The 18104-nt window shown below is 33.2% G+C and overlaps 1 protein-coding gene across 1 annotated transcript in view; it reads right to left on the reverse strand.

The window, feature by feature from the left end:
• Positions 1-294: 294 nt before the first annotated feature.
• The window catches only part of LOC129218979 (USP6 N-terminal-like protein), a 181994-nt gene continuing 164184 nt past the window's right edge, over positions 295-18104 (reverse strand). The window contains exons 11-14 of the mRNA XM_054853298.1: positions 10376-10536; positions 7013-7112; positions 2829-3109; positions 295-924 (exon numbers count right to left, since the gene is read on the reverse strand). Of these exons, the coding sequence (XP_054709273.1) occupies positions 295-924; positions 2829-3109; positions 7013-7112; positions 10376-10536 (1172 nt within the window). The remainder of the gene's footprint in view (positions 925-2828; positions 3110-7012; positions 7113-10375; positions 10537-18104) is intronic.

Here is an 18104-nt window from a genome sequence, read left to right on the forward strand (position 1 = left end):
TTTATCAAATGACTTATGTAGCATTGATCAAGAAGCAACTACATACAATCAGTTTAAAACTTTAAGGCGATTTCAGGTTTAAATAGTTGAAACCATTACTACAAATGTAACTTGTGGCTTAAAAATGTAACATTTGAGGTTGAAATTTTACTATAAATAACAGGTACTAACCACACACTGCCTAAATTCTATTGCCATGTGTGTGTTGGAAGGTTATATATATTTATATATTTATGTATACATTATAAATTCCTTTTGCAGTAAAAAAACTAGTTTTGTAACATATGTAATGCTTTAGTAATCTACATTTCCATTTGGCATTTCCTTTGAGTTATAATCTAAATTTACTTGAATAGTAATTTTATTAGGATCTTGATTTGTTGGTGTGATGTCACCATTTGGAGGAGTCATAGAAGTACAACGAGAAGGCGAGCGATCCTGAAGTAACGTTGATGATGAAGGAGCTTTAGAAGTAGGTGAACATTCATATGGCACAAAAACTCTTACAGCATCAGGCGAATGAGCTCTTGAGGCAATTGGCGATTGTCTAGTAATAATACTTGCTGAAATTTTGGAGTCAACATTATCATACATGGATAAGGTACGTCGCAGTTCAGTAGGACGAGTAGCTGGACTCTGAGGTGATGTGCTATCATCATGACATTCCTTATGCCTTGTTAGTGTTGTACTTGGACTTGAAAAGCCAGATAAAGCTGATAGGTCAGCAACTGAAGTTTGAGAAGTTTCAGCTAAAGAATTTCGAGAGCTCAAGGGATCAACAATTGAACTTCCATTGTCATTTTCAATTGTATCTGAACCTTTACAGTACCTTATACTGTTAACATTATCAGTTTGGTCAAAACCATCTGATCCCAATTCATCTCTTCGCTTCCATACAGGTGAATGAGAGCCATTAGTAACTTCCTAAAAAAGTAAAATATTTACAAAATAAGTTACTTATAAAAACATAATACTGAAATGCAAAAAATAGATAATGCTTTTTACTTATGAAAATAATCAACATACATATATTTACATTGAAAAGGAAAAAAGATCTTGTAAGCAGTGCACCCTCTCTCAACTTCCTCCTATGTTTTTGGTGTACTTCTGATGAAGTAAAAATTATGCAGTAAATGAAAATGCCCCCCCTTTGCTTATTTTAAAGTTTTAGCCAGCCATTGACCAGTATTTGTTTGTTTGACTTGGTGGAGCAAATCCAGGGACAATTTACCTAGATCTTCAAAAGTTTGATAAAACTCTGTCTACAGAGCAGTCATTCCTTCTTCCTTTACTTCTAGTTTTCTCTCCATCTTTTCAATGAAATGCAAAGTTGAAAAGCAGCAAAAAACGGATATCAAACTTCTGATTACTCTCTGATCTAGCAGTTGTACTGTCCATTTGCATTGAGAAGGCACTTGACTCTGCCTTTGTAACTTGGTATCTGATGATTCTGTTTCGCTGTTTTCCGCAGAAGCCATATTCGAATCATAGCATTTTGTCGTAAAAGCAGCAATTTTTTAATGTAAGAATAATAAAACTAACAACAGAAAAGTGAAGCAAGTGATGTAAAGGACAATAAGAAAGGACACTAAGTGTTTTAGCACATTAAAATGTGCGCAAAATTTAAAAGTTGTCTAGTTGTTTCATTTACAAGCACAAGGATATATTTACCGATCATCTGATCAATACGGATTGAACTCTGCATTCAAGAAGGAGGGGCGAAGTGCCTTCTCGTTGAAAACGGACTATAGGACTGACAGCATTTGGAGGAAGAAATATGAGCATCATGTTTTTAAAATTTTTAACTGATGGGTGAGCAGAAGACTACTAACAAGATAAATTTTCGTTTTTTTCCCCCCGCAAATCTTTATACCACTTTGTCAACTCAATCCTAAATGTTTTCAAAGTCCTCCATGCTTTATGGTTTGCCGAGTTATATTTTTTCATTTTCATAGACTCTTTGCTTAAGTGATTTTGAAGATTTTGTTGGGTACTTGTTTGTAAAATACCCCAATTTCATTTGTATTAAAAATGTTATCTTTACCAATGCCGGACATAAGTTTGGGCCAAAAGCCTTCTATCCAGTTCTTAACAGTTTCATGGTGTACTGACATTGCATCACTCAACAGTTTTGCATAAAAAATAGTATGTATATTTTTAAAGCTATCTTACCATATGTTATTGCACATGAAATCTGCATAACCCAAGTTTCTTGTGAATTTATAAGATTGAGCTTTCATAATCCAATAGCTCAACAAAGTAGTTAAGTACAGGACTGAAGGCGCTGTGCTTTACTACTTTGTTTACAATGTCGTCATTCAAATGATACAAGTTACCCAAAGCAGTTGCATGTGACGGTAGTCAGTGGATGTGTTTTATAGTTTGGAGGTCGACCCTGTCTCAATATTGCTATGTTTTACTTAGTTTCTCTTCTTGGATCTTTTATTTGGTTTTTTTGTTGACAAACTGACTGGAAAGGATCAGATGGACACCGGATTTGAATACTGCTTTGGTCTTTACAATTAAGTTCTTTCTTGGAAAGTTAGTGCTGTGTGGTCCTTTGGATGCTTTGCTACACTTGTCCGTTTGGATGTAGGAAAGAAGACGAAACCCCAAAAAGAACATACTGCTCAGAAATGAAAAAGCACAATGAAAACAAACAAATCAGTAATTAATAGTACTAGGTTGAGAAATCAACAAAACTGATCAACAAATGGCTTAAGAGTAAAAAAAAAGAAAGAAAACATTTGCCATGCAAAAACATATAATATTAATATACTAACCAAATCATTTATTTCATATGGTACACTTGTTTGCCTTGGTAGAACATGATTGTTTATTCCATTCTGCTTTGCTTCTTGACAGTTAATTTCAATTACTTCTTCAGATTTATCTTCTATGTGCAAAAATGACTCTATCAAGCCAAATGGTTTTTGAGGAAGTTCATGTGGAGGTGCTCTACCTGGATGATCTAATTTATGCTTATGTAGTTCTTCAATGGAAGCTTGAAGAGCATCTACTGCAGCATCATCGTGATATCCAAAATCTTGTTCAAGTTTCACTTGAAGAAATTCAACCAAGTCTTCCATGTTCATTTTCAAAAGTGTTTCTGGAAGAATGGAACAAAGAAAGTATTAGTTGTAGAAACAAAAACAATTACCATATGCTGAAATTTTTTGAAATATTTTCAAGTATTGGATGAAAGCTTTAAGAAGCATTGATGAGCGTCACAAAATATTTATTGTGAATGTTTTTGCAAATATTAACAAAATTAGTAACATCAAATAGAATTCATTCGAGGATGTTTTAGCAAATTTAAGTATATTGTTATCAAAAAAAAAAAAGAAGCTTGAATACATTCTATTTACCTGCTTAAATTGATAAAGCAGACAACCATATCTAGTGATCTTATATATCGCAAATAAACTCGTCTAATGTATTTTCCCTAGGAAGTGAGAACATTCTATGAATTTCTTTGTGAAATGATCAAATAATTAAGCAGTTTTTTCATTTTATGAACCTTTTTTTTTGCACAGGAAATATTGGCAAAACTATTTTAAAGAAATAAAGACAAAAACTATTCGGATTTTTTCTCCATATAATTTTTTAAAAACTTAGTTGGTCTACCTTGTACATTTATATGTACCTAATAAAGGAAGTTTCATTGATTAAATATGTTGCATTGATTTTTCAAAAAATAAATAAAAAATACTATTCAGGAAACTTGCATTACATAAAAAATAATTTTTCAAATTTATCAATCTGTTATTAATCTCTAAAGTTTTGCTGGACTAAAATCTATCTTAATTTAGAAGACTGGTGAAAAGTAATGATAATTTTTATGAGTGCCTGGAATCAACTTGGATGCAAATGAATTAAAATTTGTGAATGAGCCTAGCAAGATTAGAAGCATGTGCAACTCCTCAAATATACAAAAGGACATGTAAGAAGGGTTGAAAATAATGTTTAACACAAAATCCTCAAGCCATGTGCCAAGTGTAATAATGTCCAAGCAGTAGAATCACATAGCAATAAAAAACAAGCTAGTTTTATGGAAGTGGATATAATTGGATTTTTAAATGCATAAAAATGGAAAAGTGAAGTGTAAAAGCATAAGAAACCGTTAAAATCTATAAATTTTACATCTAATCAGTTAACTACATCTAATCAGTTCGAAAAGAATGTATGTTCTAGAACCCAAAAATCCAAGACAAATTACCAGTTTCCATGACTTTTGAGCATTTTTTTCTGAAAATCATGACTTTCCGTGATCATATTCATGGTTGATATAAATGTTCTTCCAAGATTTTCCCTGACTTTCCAGGTTCATGGAAATCCTGTACATTTACTAGTAACTATTGCAAATAGTTTTGAGGAAGTTTTGTGAATTCATTTGTCAATGCCTGTATTTATTGGTTTATAGTTGATTTGTTTGAAATGTCAAGACATAGTCAATAATAATGAGTTATTAAAAATACATTATTTTTAAATAAGCAATAACAAGGAAATGAGTACATGGCACATACATTTAAGCTTCAAAATTCTACAATATCGATAAAAAATTATATAATTTGGCAACAACTTATTTTTTATGAGAGTAATAGTTTTCAAACTGGTTAACACAAAAAACAAAGGTAATGCAGTTACATGAACAAACAGCCATTACAACATATACTTTCGGCTGAATTACAGTTAAGAATTACACACATTATAATTGAAATGAAAAATACATTCAAAGTTCATGCAAATAGTAAATAAAATATCCATATAATTTGAGTATTTTAATTAACAATTTATGGAAGACTATAACTAATATACAATCAAATTATTTCTCATTTAAAACTTACTCGAAGACAACCTAAGCCACCATCCCAAGAAGCTTAATCAATTTAAAACTACAATTGTACAGTCAAAACAGAGACATAAAAAAAAAGACAAATAAAAAACTACCAATAATCGCTCACTCATCACTGGAGTTGCAACCATTCCATTGGAATTGCATCAGAATCCAGGTTTTTTGAACTCACTCATTAGATATACAGTGTATTTTTCAAATTTAGCATTTGAATTTCAGGCATTCCTTTGCGATGATTTATAATTGGTATTATGACTAATCTAATGCTGGTTTACCTTGCAGACTACTTTGCTTTGCAGACTAATCTGTGCAGCCAGCTGATGAAAAAAATTCTATTACTGAGGTGGGAACTTTCATCATGACTGTATTTCCCTTTTTTTGATTATACCTTTTTTTAAATGTAAACATCAGGATAAGAGAAATGTTGAACATAAAACATCAATGTTAAGAAAATGGCAACCCTAATACATCAATGCTTTAACAAAAACATCAGTGTTGTGAAAACATCAACAACGATGTCATATCCTTACATAATTTTAATAAAGATACTTTATATAGTCTTAATAAAGTCTTTTAGGAAAACAGATGATAAAAGTTGCAGAAAACTACCATGATCTTTGAAGTTGAAGACAGGAAAAGCCCTGGCGATTGTAAAAGCCCAAAAGAGGCTTTCTGATTTCTCCAATTTTCTTCCTAATTGATTGCGTAAAAAAATTAAGATTTCCTTAAAAAATAAGTGTGCTATAGCTACAAGAGATTAAAATTGAGAGCTTTATAGTATTACTTTAAGTAAAAATGTTAGGCATAAATGCCTGTTAGGATTATTTACTGTTGTTGCTATCTCATCACCTCACAACAACAATAGTAAAAGAGGATGCTTTTCGTTACAATGTATTACCAATCATTCAGCATGACTGGGGTAAAAACGCTTAATACCACTCATTTCGCATTGGTTGAATCGACCGAATGTTTGGTTTCACTTTCGTCCACCTTTACGGAACTCTGTAAGGGATGACGTCACATCGAAGCTTCTAGAAGGAATCTGATGGCACGTGTGCTCAACGATAGCAGCGATGAGTGTCTGTTCAAATGACTCGGACATGCTAATGACCCTGGGGATATTTAAACCACTCGCGGCTTCTGTTCTCTCTGATTATCTATTATCGTCGTAGGTGGTTGCTTCGTCGGCATTTGAACTTGCTTGTTCGTGCCACGTGCTCCTCTTCAATATCATGAATTTGTATTAGCTTATTTCCTAATGGGTTTAAAGTTTTACATCAAAGCTTTAGCCGATAGTCATGCAATTTAGATTTCATCATTTCTGTATTAGTCATCTCGTACATTGATAGCACATAGCATGTGGTGTGCTATAGTTTGTAGCTAAATGTGAGATGGAATTAATTATTACGTTTTTAGTATATTTTATCATTTACAGACTGTTTTAGCTATATATCTTATTGTTTAATAAATATCGCTCAAGTTTGAAATAGCGTATTAGTCTTCTTCCAGAATTCACTCTGCAAATATTAAAGGAAATATTGAGGGGGTATTATTAGATAAGAAATTCTCCTCAACAAAAAAAAGCAACATTTAATGAAAAAATGCAATCGCAAAAATCAGTCCTTTAAAAAAATTGACTGCAAAACCAAAACCTTCTCATATGCGCACACAAGTTGTGCATTTTCAATCTCAAATATGCTCATTTTCTCTGGGTGGACCTCTGACCTGTGTGTCAATTGTTAAGAATGGGCACATGAGGGCTGCACCAATGCAGTGTAGCAGCATCTAAGTTCTAATTGTGATTTCTGGTCTTAAAACTTTGAGCAAATTAAGGAATGTGAATAACTATTTCAAAGCTCTAAATATATTACATTAAAAATTACTTGTTTGCCGCTATTTTTAAAGTCAATAAAGCTAATTACAAACACATAATGCAGAAAGAATCCAAGTCTAAAAGTCAAGAGTGAATGAAATTTTACTGAATTTGGATAACTTGATTTTAAACAAAATAATAACAGTAATAAATAGTCGAAGTACATTTGACTATGCACATTTATTTACTAGATGATACAAATAGTAGGATTTAATTTCAGCTCAAATTAACAATAAATAAATAAAAATGCTTGTACTAATTTGGATACAGCAAAAAAGTCTTACTTCGATGGAGTTTCAAGAGGGTGTAAGACATAGCAGTTAAAACAATTTCACCTTCATACATATAAATATCCCACAGTCTCAAAGTCAAAGTAAAAGGTACCTACAAGGGATTTAAATATCAATTATACACAACTTATATGTAAGGTCAAAAACTACTTAGTTATGAATATTTAATTTGCTTCCTACATTGTAACTTTTTACGACTGAAAAAAGAAATGTTCCCTTTCAGCACTCGCATTACTGTTCTTAGATGAATGGGAAATTTAACTGCACAAATTTACTGAGCTGATGCTTCAAAATAATCTTTTCAACAAAACAACAAATGATTTGGTAACATGAAAAATTATTCGTGCTGATCATAGGTTACAAAAAGAATTAATTTCAAAGAATTTATTTTCAATTGTAGAGAGCTATTTTGAGAGGTAAATCATACTTACAATACATCAAAAGGTCTCAGAATAGACTCCTCTTAAGTTTCTCTCTCACTTCCAGTGAGAGTTCTGGGCATTGAAGAATTCATGGTTAGCCTTTTCGGAATGTCCTTCAGATGATTTTTTTTTTTAAGTGAGGGGACAAGTTGGGGGGAATCATGTCAGGACTCTAGGGTGGCAGAGAAATACTTGACACATTTAAATGTAAGTCAAGAGATTGGTGATCAGCTATGCACATTCTTCAATTTCAAATAATTCAAAGCAATCTCTTGAACAGTACTTTTTGGAAAAGGTTTAATGTCTGTTCCATTAAGAATTGCTCAGCAGACACCATTAGTTGACAATTTCAGATACATTTTGTGCATCTATATGGTAATGGTTTTTAATAGCCTTCTAGAGCGAGATTCCTCAAACAATGGTCAGGAATCTTGCCAACATCAATATATTGACACATGAAAATCCATGTTGAAACCTTTATACATATTCTAGGATCAATAAATGTCCTGTAATTTACTCACTGGCAATATCTTAATGACAGATCATGTATATTTTTTATAGATGGCAGGACAACAAAATCACACAAGAAGAAAACAGGACCCCATTGGCGATTTCAAATTGCTAGCCAGCAAATTTGCCGAATTCTAAGTCTTCATCAAAGATTAGTTTTCAGAAATTACAATGTTGAATATTCTTTTATTTTTCAAGAATTCAATTAGAAAACAAAGTATAATTACATAAAATATAGAATGCAAACATTTACTTACATTTAAAGCTACAACATACACTTAAGCTGAAAAAGACACTTAATAACAATGTATATATCTGTACCTTAAAGCCAGAATAATGTCAGTCACATTATCACTACTTTTCAGGAGAGCATAAAAGCATTTGTCTAGTGCATAGAAAGGTTGAGACTTGTGCTCTTATAACACTGGTAAATAATTATAAAAAGGAATTAATTTTGTTGAATATTGTTATAGATCAATGGGTAATATGATTCTACATACAATGCAGTAATAACCTGAAGAAATTCAGGGGTAGGAGGCAAAAAGAAACACTTGTTCTGGGTGCCATCACTTCTTGAGATAGCTCTACATGACAGCACACCACTGACTGAATTCCATTAATTCATTCTTTATGCATTATTATTTGAATAAATAATTAGAGAAAACAGAGTCAAAACTTATTTTTGGGCCTATTATAGATGTAAAATTTAGGGAAATTATAAGGTTGGGGAAAAAGACCTTTTTTTTTCTGGAAAAGTTGGGAAAAGCAATAAAAGTGACTTTTTACACATTAAAACATTTAAATATATTTTCTTAGAAAATATAATATGTCACACTTTGTTTGACAGATATATTTTTTTCTTCATAAATTATAAAATTTTAAATGGAAAGTAGCTTTTCTTTAAAAAAAAGTTTGTTACATGCATTTATATACATGTACACTTTTTCCTGAGCGGAAATAAACCCCTGCTGAAAAAGGGAAACAACCCCCACCCCAATTTCCGTTCTTTTCCGACCATTCCCATCTCTAGGCCTATAGCAAATTTTACGTTGATTAATCTTAAAAAGAGAAAGGAAAGTAATAATTAAATCACCGAGTGCAAAAAAAAAAATAAAAATAAAATATTGCAATTGAAATATGTAACCAAGTAGGATTTTTTTAAAACTAATAATATTTTTTGCAAGTAATTTTAGAGAAGTTTACACTATTGAGAAAAAAATTGCATATGTTACTATTAAAGTGCATAATTCAGTTATTTCACAGAATAACTAGGTAGGTATTTTGCAAATAATTAGACAACTCAGTTAAAGAATGTAATAAATGAAAAACCAATTGACCATAAATAACTAAAAGCTCTTGAAATATACATTGTATCCCTAACTTGGATGATAAATTGATAATTAATAAGGAAAAGTATTTAATATAATTTATTGTTACTCAATTTTCTCCAACTTAAGTTAAACAGAAAGAAAAAACAGAATATGCAAATGAATAAAGCACACACACAAACTTTATTATAAAGCAGCTATAAGCTATTCAATACTGACTACAAGCAGCTACAGCCACTTCAAAGAACTTTTGAGAGCCATAGTTCATTTCATACTTCAGCGACCAAGTAATTGTTGTTCTATGGAATACCTAGATAAATCATAGAATTCAACATTCACTTACATTCTTATAAAAATTTTTGGAAAGGAAACTAAAACAAATCAATTTTTTTACTCTAACATATTATTGATTTTTTTTTAAATTTCTCTCCTTTATTTTGTATTTGTTGACAATAAATTTATGCACTTTTGGCACAAAATTCAGAAATATGGCAACAAAGCAATGTTTTTCATTTGTTCTTTGAGAAATTTCAAATACCAGTATTTCATTTTTTCTCTTGTACTTCAATAATTAGTGACAATAAGCTACTTTAGAAGTAGAAATCTCAGGTTTAAGAATGCTTATAAATACTTCCAATATGAAGTTTTGTGATTGAATGAACTGAAATGAAAATTGTAACTGAATCTAGTAAAAAGGATACTTTTATTCTCAAGAAAAAAACCTAGGTATTTTGAAAGAAAAATAAATAAATTTGCATGCTTAATGAGTGACAAAGTAGCATTGTCTATCAGATAAAAACCTATTCCACCAAAATTTGGCCATTTAGAGTGGTGGTTATTAAATAGAATTGATAGGGTAGAGAGGGTTCATCCAACTTGATAATTAATCATTTAAAATTATGCTACTGTATGAAAAAAATATGCATAAATTTATGTACTTATATTAACTATTTAACACTTTTCAGTGGTTAATAAACGCCAACGGTTCACAGGAACTATTTGAGCACCCAACAATAATATTAAATATTTTGATGGTGACAAGTATGAATGTTATAAGTTTGCAGAACACTACTGCACAATAAGAAAGCGATACTTACTCTATCAAGGAAACATTGAAAAAACCATTTCAGTGTATATAGGCTGGTATGAATTTCATATTTATCTAAATGTTTTTTCAGCTTTGGCAAAAACCGAGTAAGTATTTTATCATGGTGCTCTTGGAACCTCTGTAGTTTTGGAAAACCAGGGATGAAAAACCCTAGAGTAAAAAGAGGGACATTTACTTAAGAATGATTTCTAAACAAAAAAAAATATCTTAGTTTCAAAGATATCCCTGCATTATCTGCTTAAATCAAATTAAATGGGAAAAAAAACAAAAAACAAAAAAAAAAAAAAAAAAAGCAAATTTTACCCAAAGGACAGCTATCCGTGTTTGCAGGTCAAAAGGATGATTTATAAATGTAAATAATAATTGAGATACATTGAACATATAATAACCAAAAGTATAACAACATATCTAAATTATATTGATATATTTCATGGCACAATAATACAGTTCTTAGTGTAGTACAGTGTCTGTCCAAAACTTGAAATTCTATGGCCTTTGACTTTTCCGAATTTTAGAGTCTTTACCGTTGCGTCGTGTTTTCATTACAAGAAATAATCTCAAAAACTACTCATTTTGTCAATGGAGCAGCAACAAGAATATTTCTATCAATTGACATCAATGGTTCAAATTTCTCACTGGTCATATCAGTAGGGAGCAGGTCGGAGCAGATTAGTACTTCATGTTACTTTTTAGAGAATTTTTTAAATGAACTGAATCATTAATAATGTTTTCTTGTGATACAGTATCATGGATATTTAATGATAGAATGCATCCAGAAGATCAGCTTTTTTGGTCAAATGTTTGGCACTAGCAGTTGCCAATAGGAGTACTAAAAAAATTGATGGGGGCAGGAAAAGAACGCAGAAGTACAACTTCAATATCATACTTCAAACTTATACTGCTTTGAATAATTTTCAAACTCAATCAAAAGATGTAAAATACAAACAGCGCAGTTATGACATCCAGAGACAGCAGATTTGTCCTTCTTATGGACACATCTTTGCTGGTGTGCTAAACTAATTTTGGCAACCAGTTTGCTGGAAATCTTAGCTTCAATGAGGAAATATCAGCCTCAAGCTCAGTTATTGATTATTCGGAATGATAAGTCCATAACAAGGACAAATCTGCAGTCTCTGGATGTCACAACTGGTTTGGTTCTTTGAACATTCAGTTTTGCCTTAGAACTGGCTTAAGGACGTTAATTTACTACTTGTCAATCAAAAGAGCTTAAAATAATAATCATTTACTAACCAGAACTTGAAAGCTATTTTAACTGGAGCAAAATAAAGCACAAAGATAATGCAAGAAAAATCAACCACAAAAAATAAATAAGTAAATTCATGTTCCAAAAGCATTATATGATAGTAAAAGTACATCCTTCTAACAGGATCTTTAGCAGACATAAAACTCAAATTAAAATATGCAAAAAAAAATTTACATTTTAGAAAATATTTTACTTTTGAAAACACTTTAACAAAAATGTAATAAATAAAGATCTGTTATTCACTAATAACATCCCCCTCCCCCAAAAAAGTAACAACTAATAATTTAATAGCTACAATCATGTTAAAAGTAATTAAACTATAACTAGAGAGGGCGCCTGTGATGCAGGGAGTGTTATTGCTGCTAATTTGATAAGTGTTTTCTTACTATAATTTTTCATTATTACTGTCTAGTTTTAGGTTTTTTTACTTCACTTTATCATGTAATTTAGTTTTATTGTGTTTTGGGGGCTCATTTTTGCTGTTATTGTATTCTTGAAGTGTTTTTGCATTTTTTGGAGCTAAGCCTAACATGTGGTGATCTCCTGGTTTTTGATCTTGTGTTCTTTATTGGGTGTAGCAACTCTGTTTATTTACTGCTGTTTTTAGTATTTATTCTGTGTTTTTTTGCATTTTTATCTTTCTGTTTTGCCTTTTGGAACATATTCACTGAGTAGTAATGGGTGTTATATGCATTATGAAAGAGGTAAAGAGTGGGAAGGGGGACAGGTGGATCTCTTGTGATTTATGTCATATGTTCTGCCTGTATAAGGGGGAAAATGAGTCTGTTTTTGAGGAGGATTATATTTGCACTAAATGTGCTGAACTCTCAGACTTAAGACTTAAGATGCAAGTTTTGGAAGCCCAGTTAGCATTAGGGTGTAGGCCAGTTGCAGAGGGTATAAATGTTTCAGAGATTCAGGGGAAAGTTTCAAATGAGGAGTTAGATTGGGAGACTAAGGGTGTAATTTTGGGGGACTCTATGGTAAGGGAGGTGGGTAACACAGTTGGGAGAGTAAAACGTAAGGTGGCTAGGTGTTGTTTACCAGGGGCTCGGATAAAAGACGTTAATATGGTTGCTGAAAAGAAGGGAGTATTGTATAAGGAGGACATGGTTACTTTGTGGGTGGGAACAAATGATGTAGGTCACAGTAAAAATGAGGAGTTTTCTAGGGAATGGGAATCCCTGTTGGATAAAGCAACCAGCTTTTCGACGAATGTCCAAGTGGTTGGTTTGCTTCCCAGGTATGGAGTGCATAGGAGCTGGCTAAATCAACGTGCGAGGTGTATGAACTTGCTACTGAAGTCAATTTGCGAAAAGCGCAGTATCAGGTTCATTGATGTATGGAGTCATTGTAAACGGGATTGGATTGCTAGGGATGGCCTGCATCTGAGCTCTACAGGGGTCAAAATGGTTAGTGGATTAATTTTAAGGGCTTCGGAGTCAAAAAACTAAGTTGGAATGGGGGGCATGGTTCAAGCATCAGGTATCGAGAGAATGAAATTTTTTTGGGTATTGCTAGAAATGGAAATAAAATGACGAACAAGAGTAGTAATGTTAACAATTGTAATTTAGGAAATTTCAGGGTGTTAAATAAAAGCAACTTAGGCATGCTTAAAGTTTTCTATACCAATGCTCGCAGTATTAGGAACAAGATGGATGAATTGAAAAGCATAGTTATGGATGAGAAGTTGGATGTTATTGGAATTACAGAGACATGGGCTACCGAATCTGATGCAGAGTTATTACATATTGCTGGGTATAATTTGTTCAGACAGGATAGAGTAGGTAAAAGAGGTGGTGGGGTTTTATTTTATGTTACAGACAATTTTATTTGCAATGAATTGGTCATAAATGATAAGCCTACTGATATTGATATGGTTTGGCTGGAGTTGATGAGCAGTAAGGGCAAAAAGCTACGCTTTGGAAACATTTATAGGCCACCTAATTCAAACCAGGGACAAGATGAACAGATGTACCGTATTATTAGTGACATGTCCAGTAAGGGATCCGTTATCATAATGGGGGATTTCAATTTTCCGGGTATTGATTGGAATAATTTTTACCCTGGTAATGGCAAAGAAGAGGAATTTTTAAAAGTAATTGGTGACTGTTTCTTAGATCAAGTTGTAACTCAGGGAACTCGAGAGGAGGCGATTTTGGATCTAGTTTTTTGTGACATAGGTAGTTTTGTTCAGGGGTTGAGTGTAGGGGAGCATATTGGAGATAGTGATCATAACAGCATTAGGTTCCGGGTTAAATTTGAAGTGTGCAAAGATGATAATTTTAGGTTTGTGCCCAATTTCAGAAACACTGATTTTGTTGCACTTAGGCAGAGCTTGAAAGAGGTTTTTTCGTCAGGGTTGGAAAATAGCGACGTAGATCAGCAGTGGACGGAATTTAAGGATAAACTTGCTAAAACCGTTGGGGACTATGTTCCATTTAGGAGAAAAGGTGTTAGTACCAAAATTTGGCCCATGTGGTTCTCCAGGGAGACTAAAGAAGCTCTTAATTATAAGCAAGCCACTTTTCGTAAGTTTAAAGAAACTGGTCAGAGTGCGGAGAGGCTCCAGTATGGTAAGGCAAGGCGAAATTTTAAGTATTTGGTACGGATTCAGAAAAGGGAATTGGAGCAAAGGCTGGCAGATGACATTGATGGGAACCCTAAGAGGTTTTTTGCTTACGCTAATTCTGGGAAAGCTCGAAACAGTCAAATTGGGCCTTTGGTTGATGAGTATGGAAATTTAATCCAAAACGATAGGGATATTGCAAATGTTCTAAATAACTTTTTTTCCAGTGTGTTTAACGATAACTGTATCTCAACAGTTGACACTAACAAGACACAAGCTATTATACAGCTTGAGGATTTGGTATTTTCCAGGGAGGAGGTTTTATTTCATTTGAAAAAGATTAAAGCAACTAAAGCTCCGGGACCAGATAATATTTATCCAAAAATTTTAGTTGAATGTGCAGAGGAATTAGTGGATGTTATATTGAATATTTTCAATGCTTCTTATAACTCGGGGATGGTGCCAGAGGACTGGAAGCTGGCTAACATAACGCCACTCTTCAAGAAGGGGTCTAAAGGTATTGCTGGGAATTATAGACCTGTAAGTTTGACTTCGGAGATTTGTAAGATTTTCGAAACTTTGATCAAAATTAAGATCATGATGTTCTTAGAGACTAATAGTCTGTTGACTAGTTTGCAGTATGGTTTCAGGAAAGGTAAATCCTGTACTACTAATTTATTGCATTTCTACGACAAGGTTACCTCAGCTTTAGATAACAAAAAATGTGTGGATGTTGTTTATATCGATTTTCAAAAAGCTTTTGACAAGGTACCGCATGTTGCTCTTCTCAGCAAGTTAGCTGACATTGGAATAGGAGGAAAAACTTTACTTTGGGTTAGAAATTGGCTTACTGGTAGGAAGCAAAGAGTAGTTGTGAGAGGAAATCATTCTAATTGGAGTGATGTTTTAAGTGGGGTTCCTCAGGGATCAGTTTTAGGGCCTCTTTTGTTTATTATATTTATGAATGACATCAATGAAAATATTTCTGGAAGCATGAATTGTTTTGCTGACGATGTAAAAGTTATGGGGATTGTCGAAAATGAAGAACAAGTAAAACAGCTGCAAGAGGATTTAGATCATATTACTAAGTGGGCAGATAAATGGGGTATGGCAGTTAATGTAGGGAAATGTCAAGTGCTACACTTAGGTCATGGAAATAAGCGTATGAGATATCGTTTACAGGGTTCAGTCATAAATCAGGCAGAAAATGTTATGGATCTGGGTGTCTTTATAAATCAGGACTTCAAGTTTAGTCAACAGTGCAGTATTGCTAGTAACAAAGCCAACAAAATGCTTGGGTTCATCAATAGATCTATTTCAAACAAATCTAAGAAAGTTCTTCTGCCTTTATATAGGAGTTTAGTAAGACCTCATTTGGAGTATGCTGTTCAGTTTTGGTCGCCTTATCTGAAGAAAGATATTTTTGTATTGGAAAGGGTTCAAAGAAGGGTAACTAAATTAGTAAGGGGACTCTCAGATTTAGATTATGATACCAGACTTAATAGGCTTAACATGTACAGCCTGGAGCAAAGGAGAGTCAGAGGGGACATGATTCAGTTATTTAAATTTATCAAAATGAAAGATGTAAATGGATTAAATTTTTGCCGGAAAAGCAGAACAAGGGGTCATTGTTTTAAGCTATTTAAATCTCAGGCTAACTTGGAAATCAGGAAAAACTACTACTTTAGCAGGGTTGTGGGCACTTGGAATAGCTTACCGGAAGAGGCGGTAATGAGCAAGGGAGTGGATAGCTTTAAGAGGGCCATTGATCTTCATTGGGGGCTAATTAATTGACTAGGACCAGCCTAGCTGGGCCCAGAGCCTGTTGCTGGTCGTCACATTTGTATTTGTATTTGTATAAATGAACTGAAAAGTTGATGATTAGAAATTATCAAATTTGTCACTTTGTCGCTCATAGGTCAAATATTACAGACAGCACTAAGATTTTTTGTCTTCCAGTACTTCTAAAATATAGAATCACAAGCTAAGAATGAACAAGTGATTTTTCGGTCACAAGGTTGAATCAAAACAATAGATTTTTATGACCAAAACAATATCCTCAATAACAATATTTTTCAAAGATACATATAGAACGCAAAACTAAGAGAAATTGGTTTCAAGAATTACCACACTTTATTAGCTGCTTATTGTGTATAATAGCTGTAATCAATGCAGATTTGGTGATAAAACTTTTCTTTACAAGCTTTTCTAGAAACTCTTAGATTCTTCAATGTCTTAATCATTTGACAATTGAGTTCTTTTTTTCTTCAAAGCCTTGAAGCAATTCAAGTTTTTTTCTAATTCAAAATACCTAAAAGCCATCTTTCCCTTCTAGATAAACTGATATGACAAACAACAGAGGTAGGATTGACGAGAGGCTATGTTACAACAGTCAGAAACTAGGAGCCTGGTCCTAGGGAAAACTCAGCACTAAACCAGAGCAGTATAAGTTTTACAAGTTTTAGGAGGGGAGGGGGGCCCAAAAACCCGACTGATACAGGAACTGCCTTGGTACTTGGTGGCCCTGAACAGTGGTACACCTTTTTGCTCTTTCCTTTCTTTCACTTAAGTACATGCACTAATGCTTTGATGTAGAGTGTATTTTGATCAGCATTATGTATAATTTCAAGTAAATAGAAATGGAGCAATACATGTCACAGTTAGAATGAGAGTAGCATAAGTCATCCTAACATAGTGTTGCAGGGCGGTGGCCTGATCAGTAAGGCATCACTTGTAACTTGTGACTGGAGGGTCTCGGGTTTGATCCTAGCCTGTGAAAGATCCACCGTCTTCATTAATGGTGACTGAGGGAACTTAAATATGCTTATGGTCAAAGTCTTCCAAGTGAAGCTATACCTCTGGGGGTGTTGGACCAGGGATTGCTCAGTTTTAGGTGTGGATTAAAAAATCAGCTGTCTTCAGGGTCCCACCCAACTGGTTAACCACAAATAGTGGTAGGTACGGTGGATCCTGGAGTGACAAGTAACATAGTTTTGTAAAAACATCTGAGAAAAATTCTGACTGCTTGAATTTTAATTTCAAGAGATGGAAAACTTAAATTTAGATATTTCTTTCATCATGCATCAACTTTTATAGAAAGTTACTAGTAACTCGCTGCAAGGTAGTTTAATATGACTCACACCAAACACTCCCTTTCTACATTTATTGAAATAAAGTCAAATACATGCAACCACTATTAAATGAATGAATTACCAACGTTTCAATGCTCAAAAAATTGCAAATTACTACAATACACGTGTTTTGTGGTTACAAGGAACCCCTTTTTCTATGCAAAGAAGTGTGAGCTTTTGGATGAAAAGTCATTCGAGAAAAATAACACGTTGGAACAAGAAGACAATATAAATAGCAAAAAATGGAAATTAACACAACAAACAAGACAAAATGACACTCAGAACCGAAGTTTATTATATAATTCCACTAGGAAAAAAATGTTAAGTAATAAATTTCCAAGAAATCACATAAACAATGCAATCAAAACAATTGTCCAATGAATGAAACCACTCCGAATAAATTAGCAATAAATTTACTGACTGGAAAAATTATGTACTGAAGCAACATATAGAGCAGGGGTCTCCCAACCTATGGCCTGCGGGCCGAATCCAGCCTACGAGCAGATTTTAACTGGCCCGCGGGAAGTTCACAAAGTGGATTTTTCTTTAACTTTTAATTTGACAATATATTTTCTTTTAAACAATTTGAAAGAAAATTATGCACAGAATATCTCAAAAACCACTACTGAGTTTAGCATGAGCGTAGCCAGAGGCGATGGGGCAGCAAGGGGCAACTGTTCATCCTTTGAGGAGAGTCTCCAAATTTCACTTTCCTCTTTAAAGTTGCCAAAGATAGTTCAAAATTGCATTTCTG

Source organism: Uloborus diversus, chromosome 3 (genome assembly GCF_026930045.1).
Source record: "Uloborus diversus isolate 005 chromosome 3, Udiv.v.3.1, whole genome shotgun sequence".
NCBI lineage: Eukaryota > Metazoa > Arthropoda > Arachnida > Araneae > Uloboridae > Uloborus > Uloborus diversus.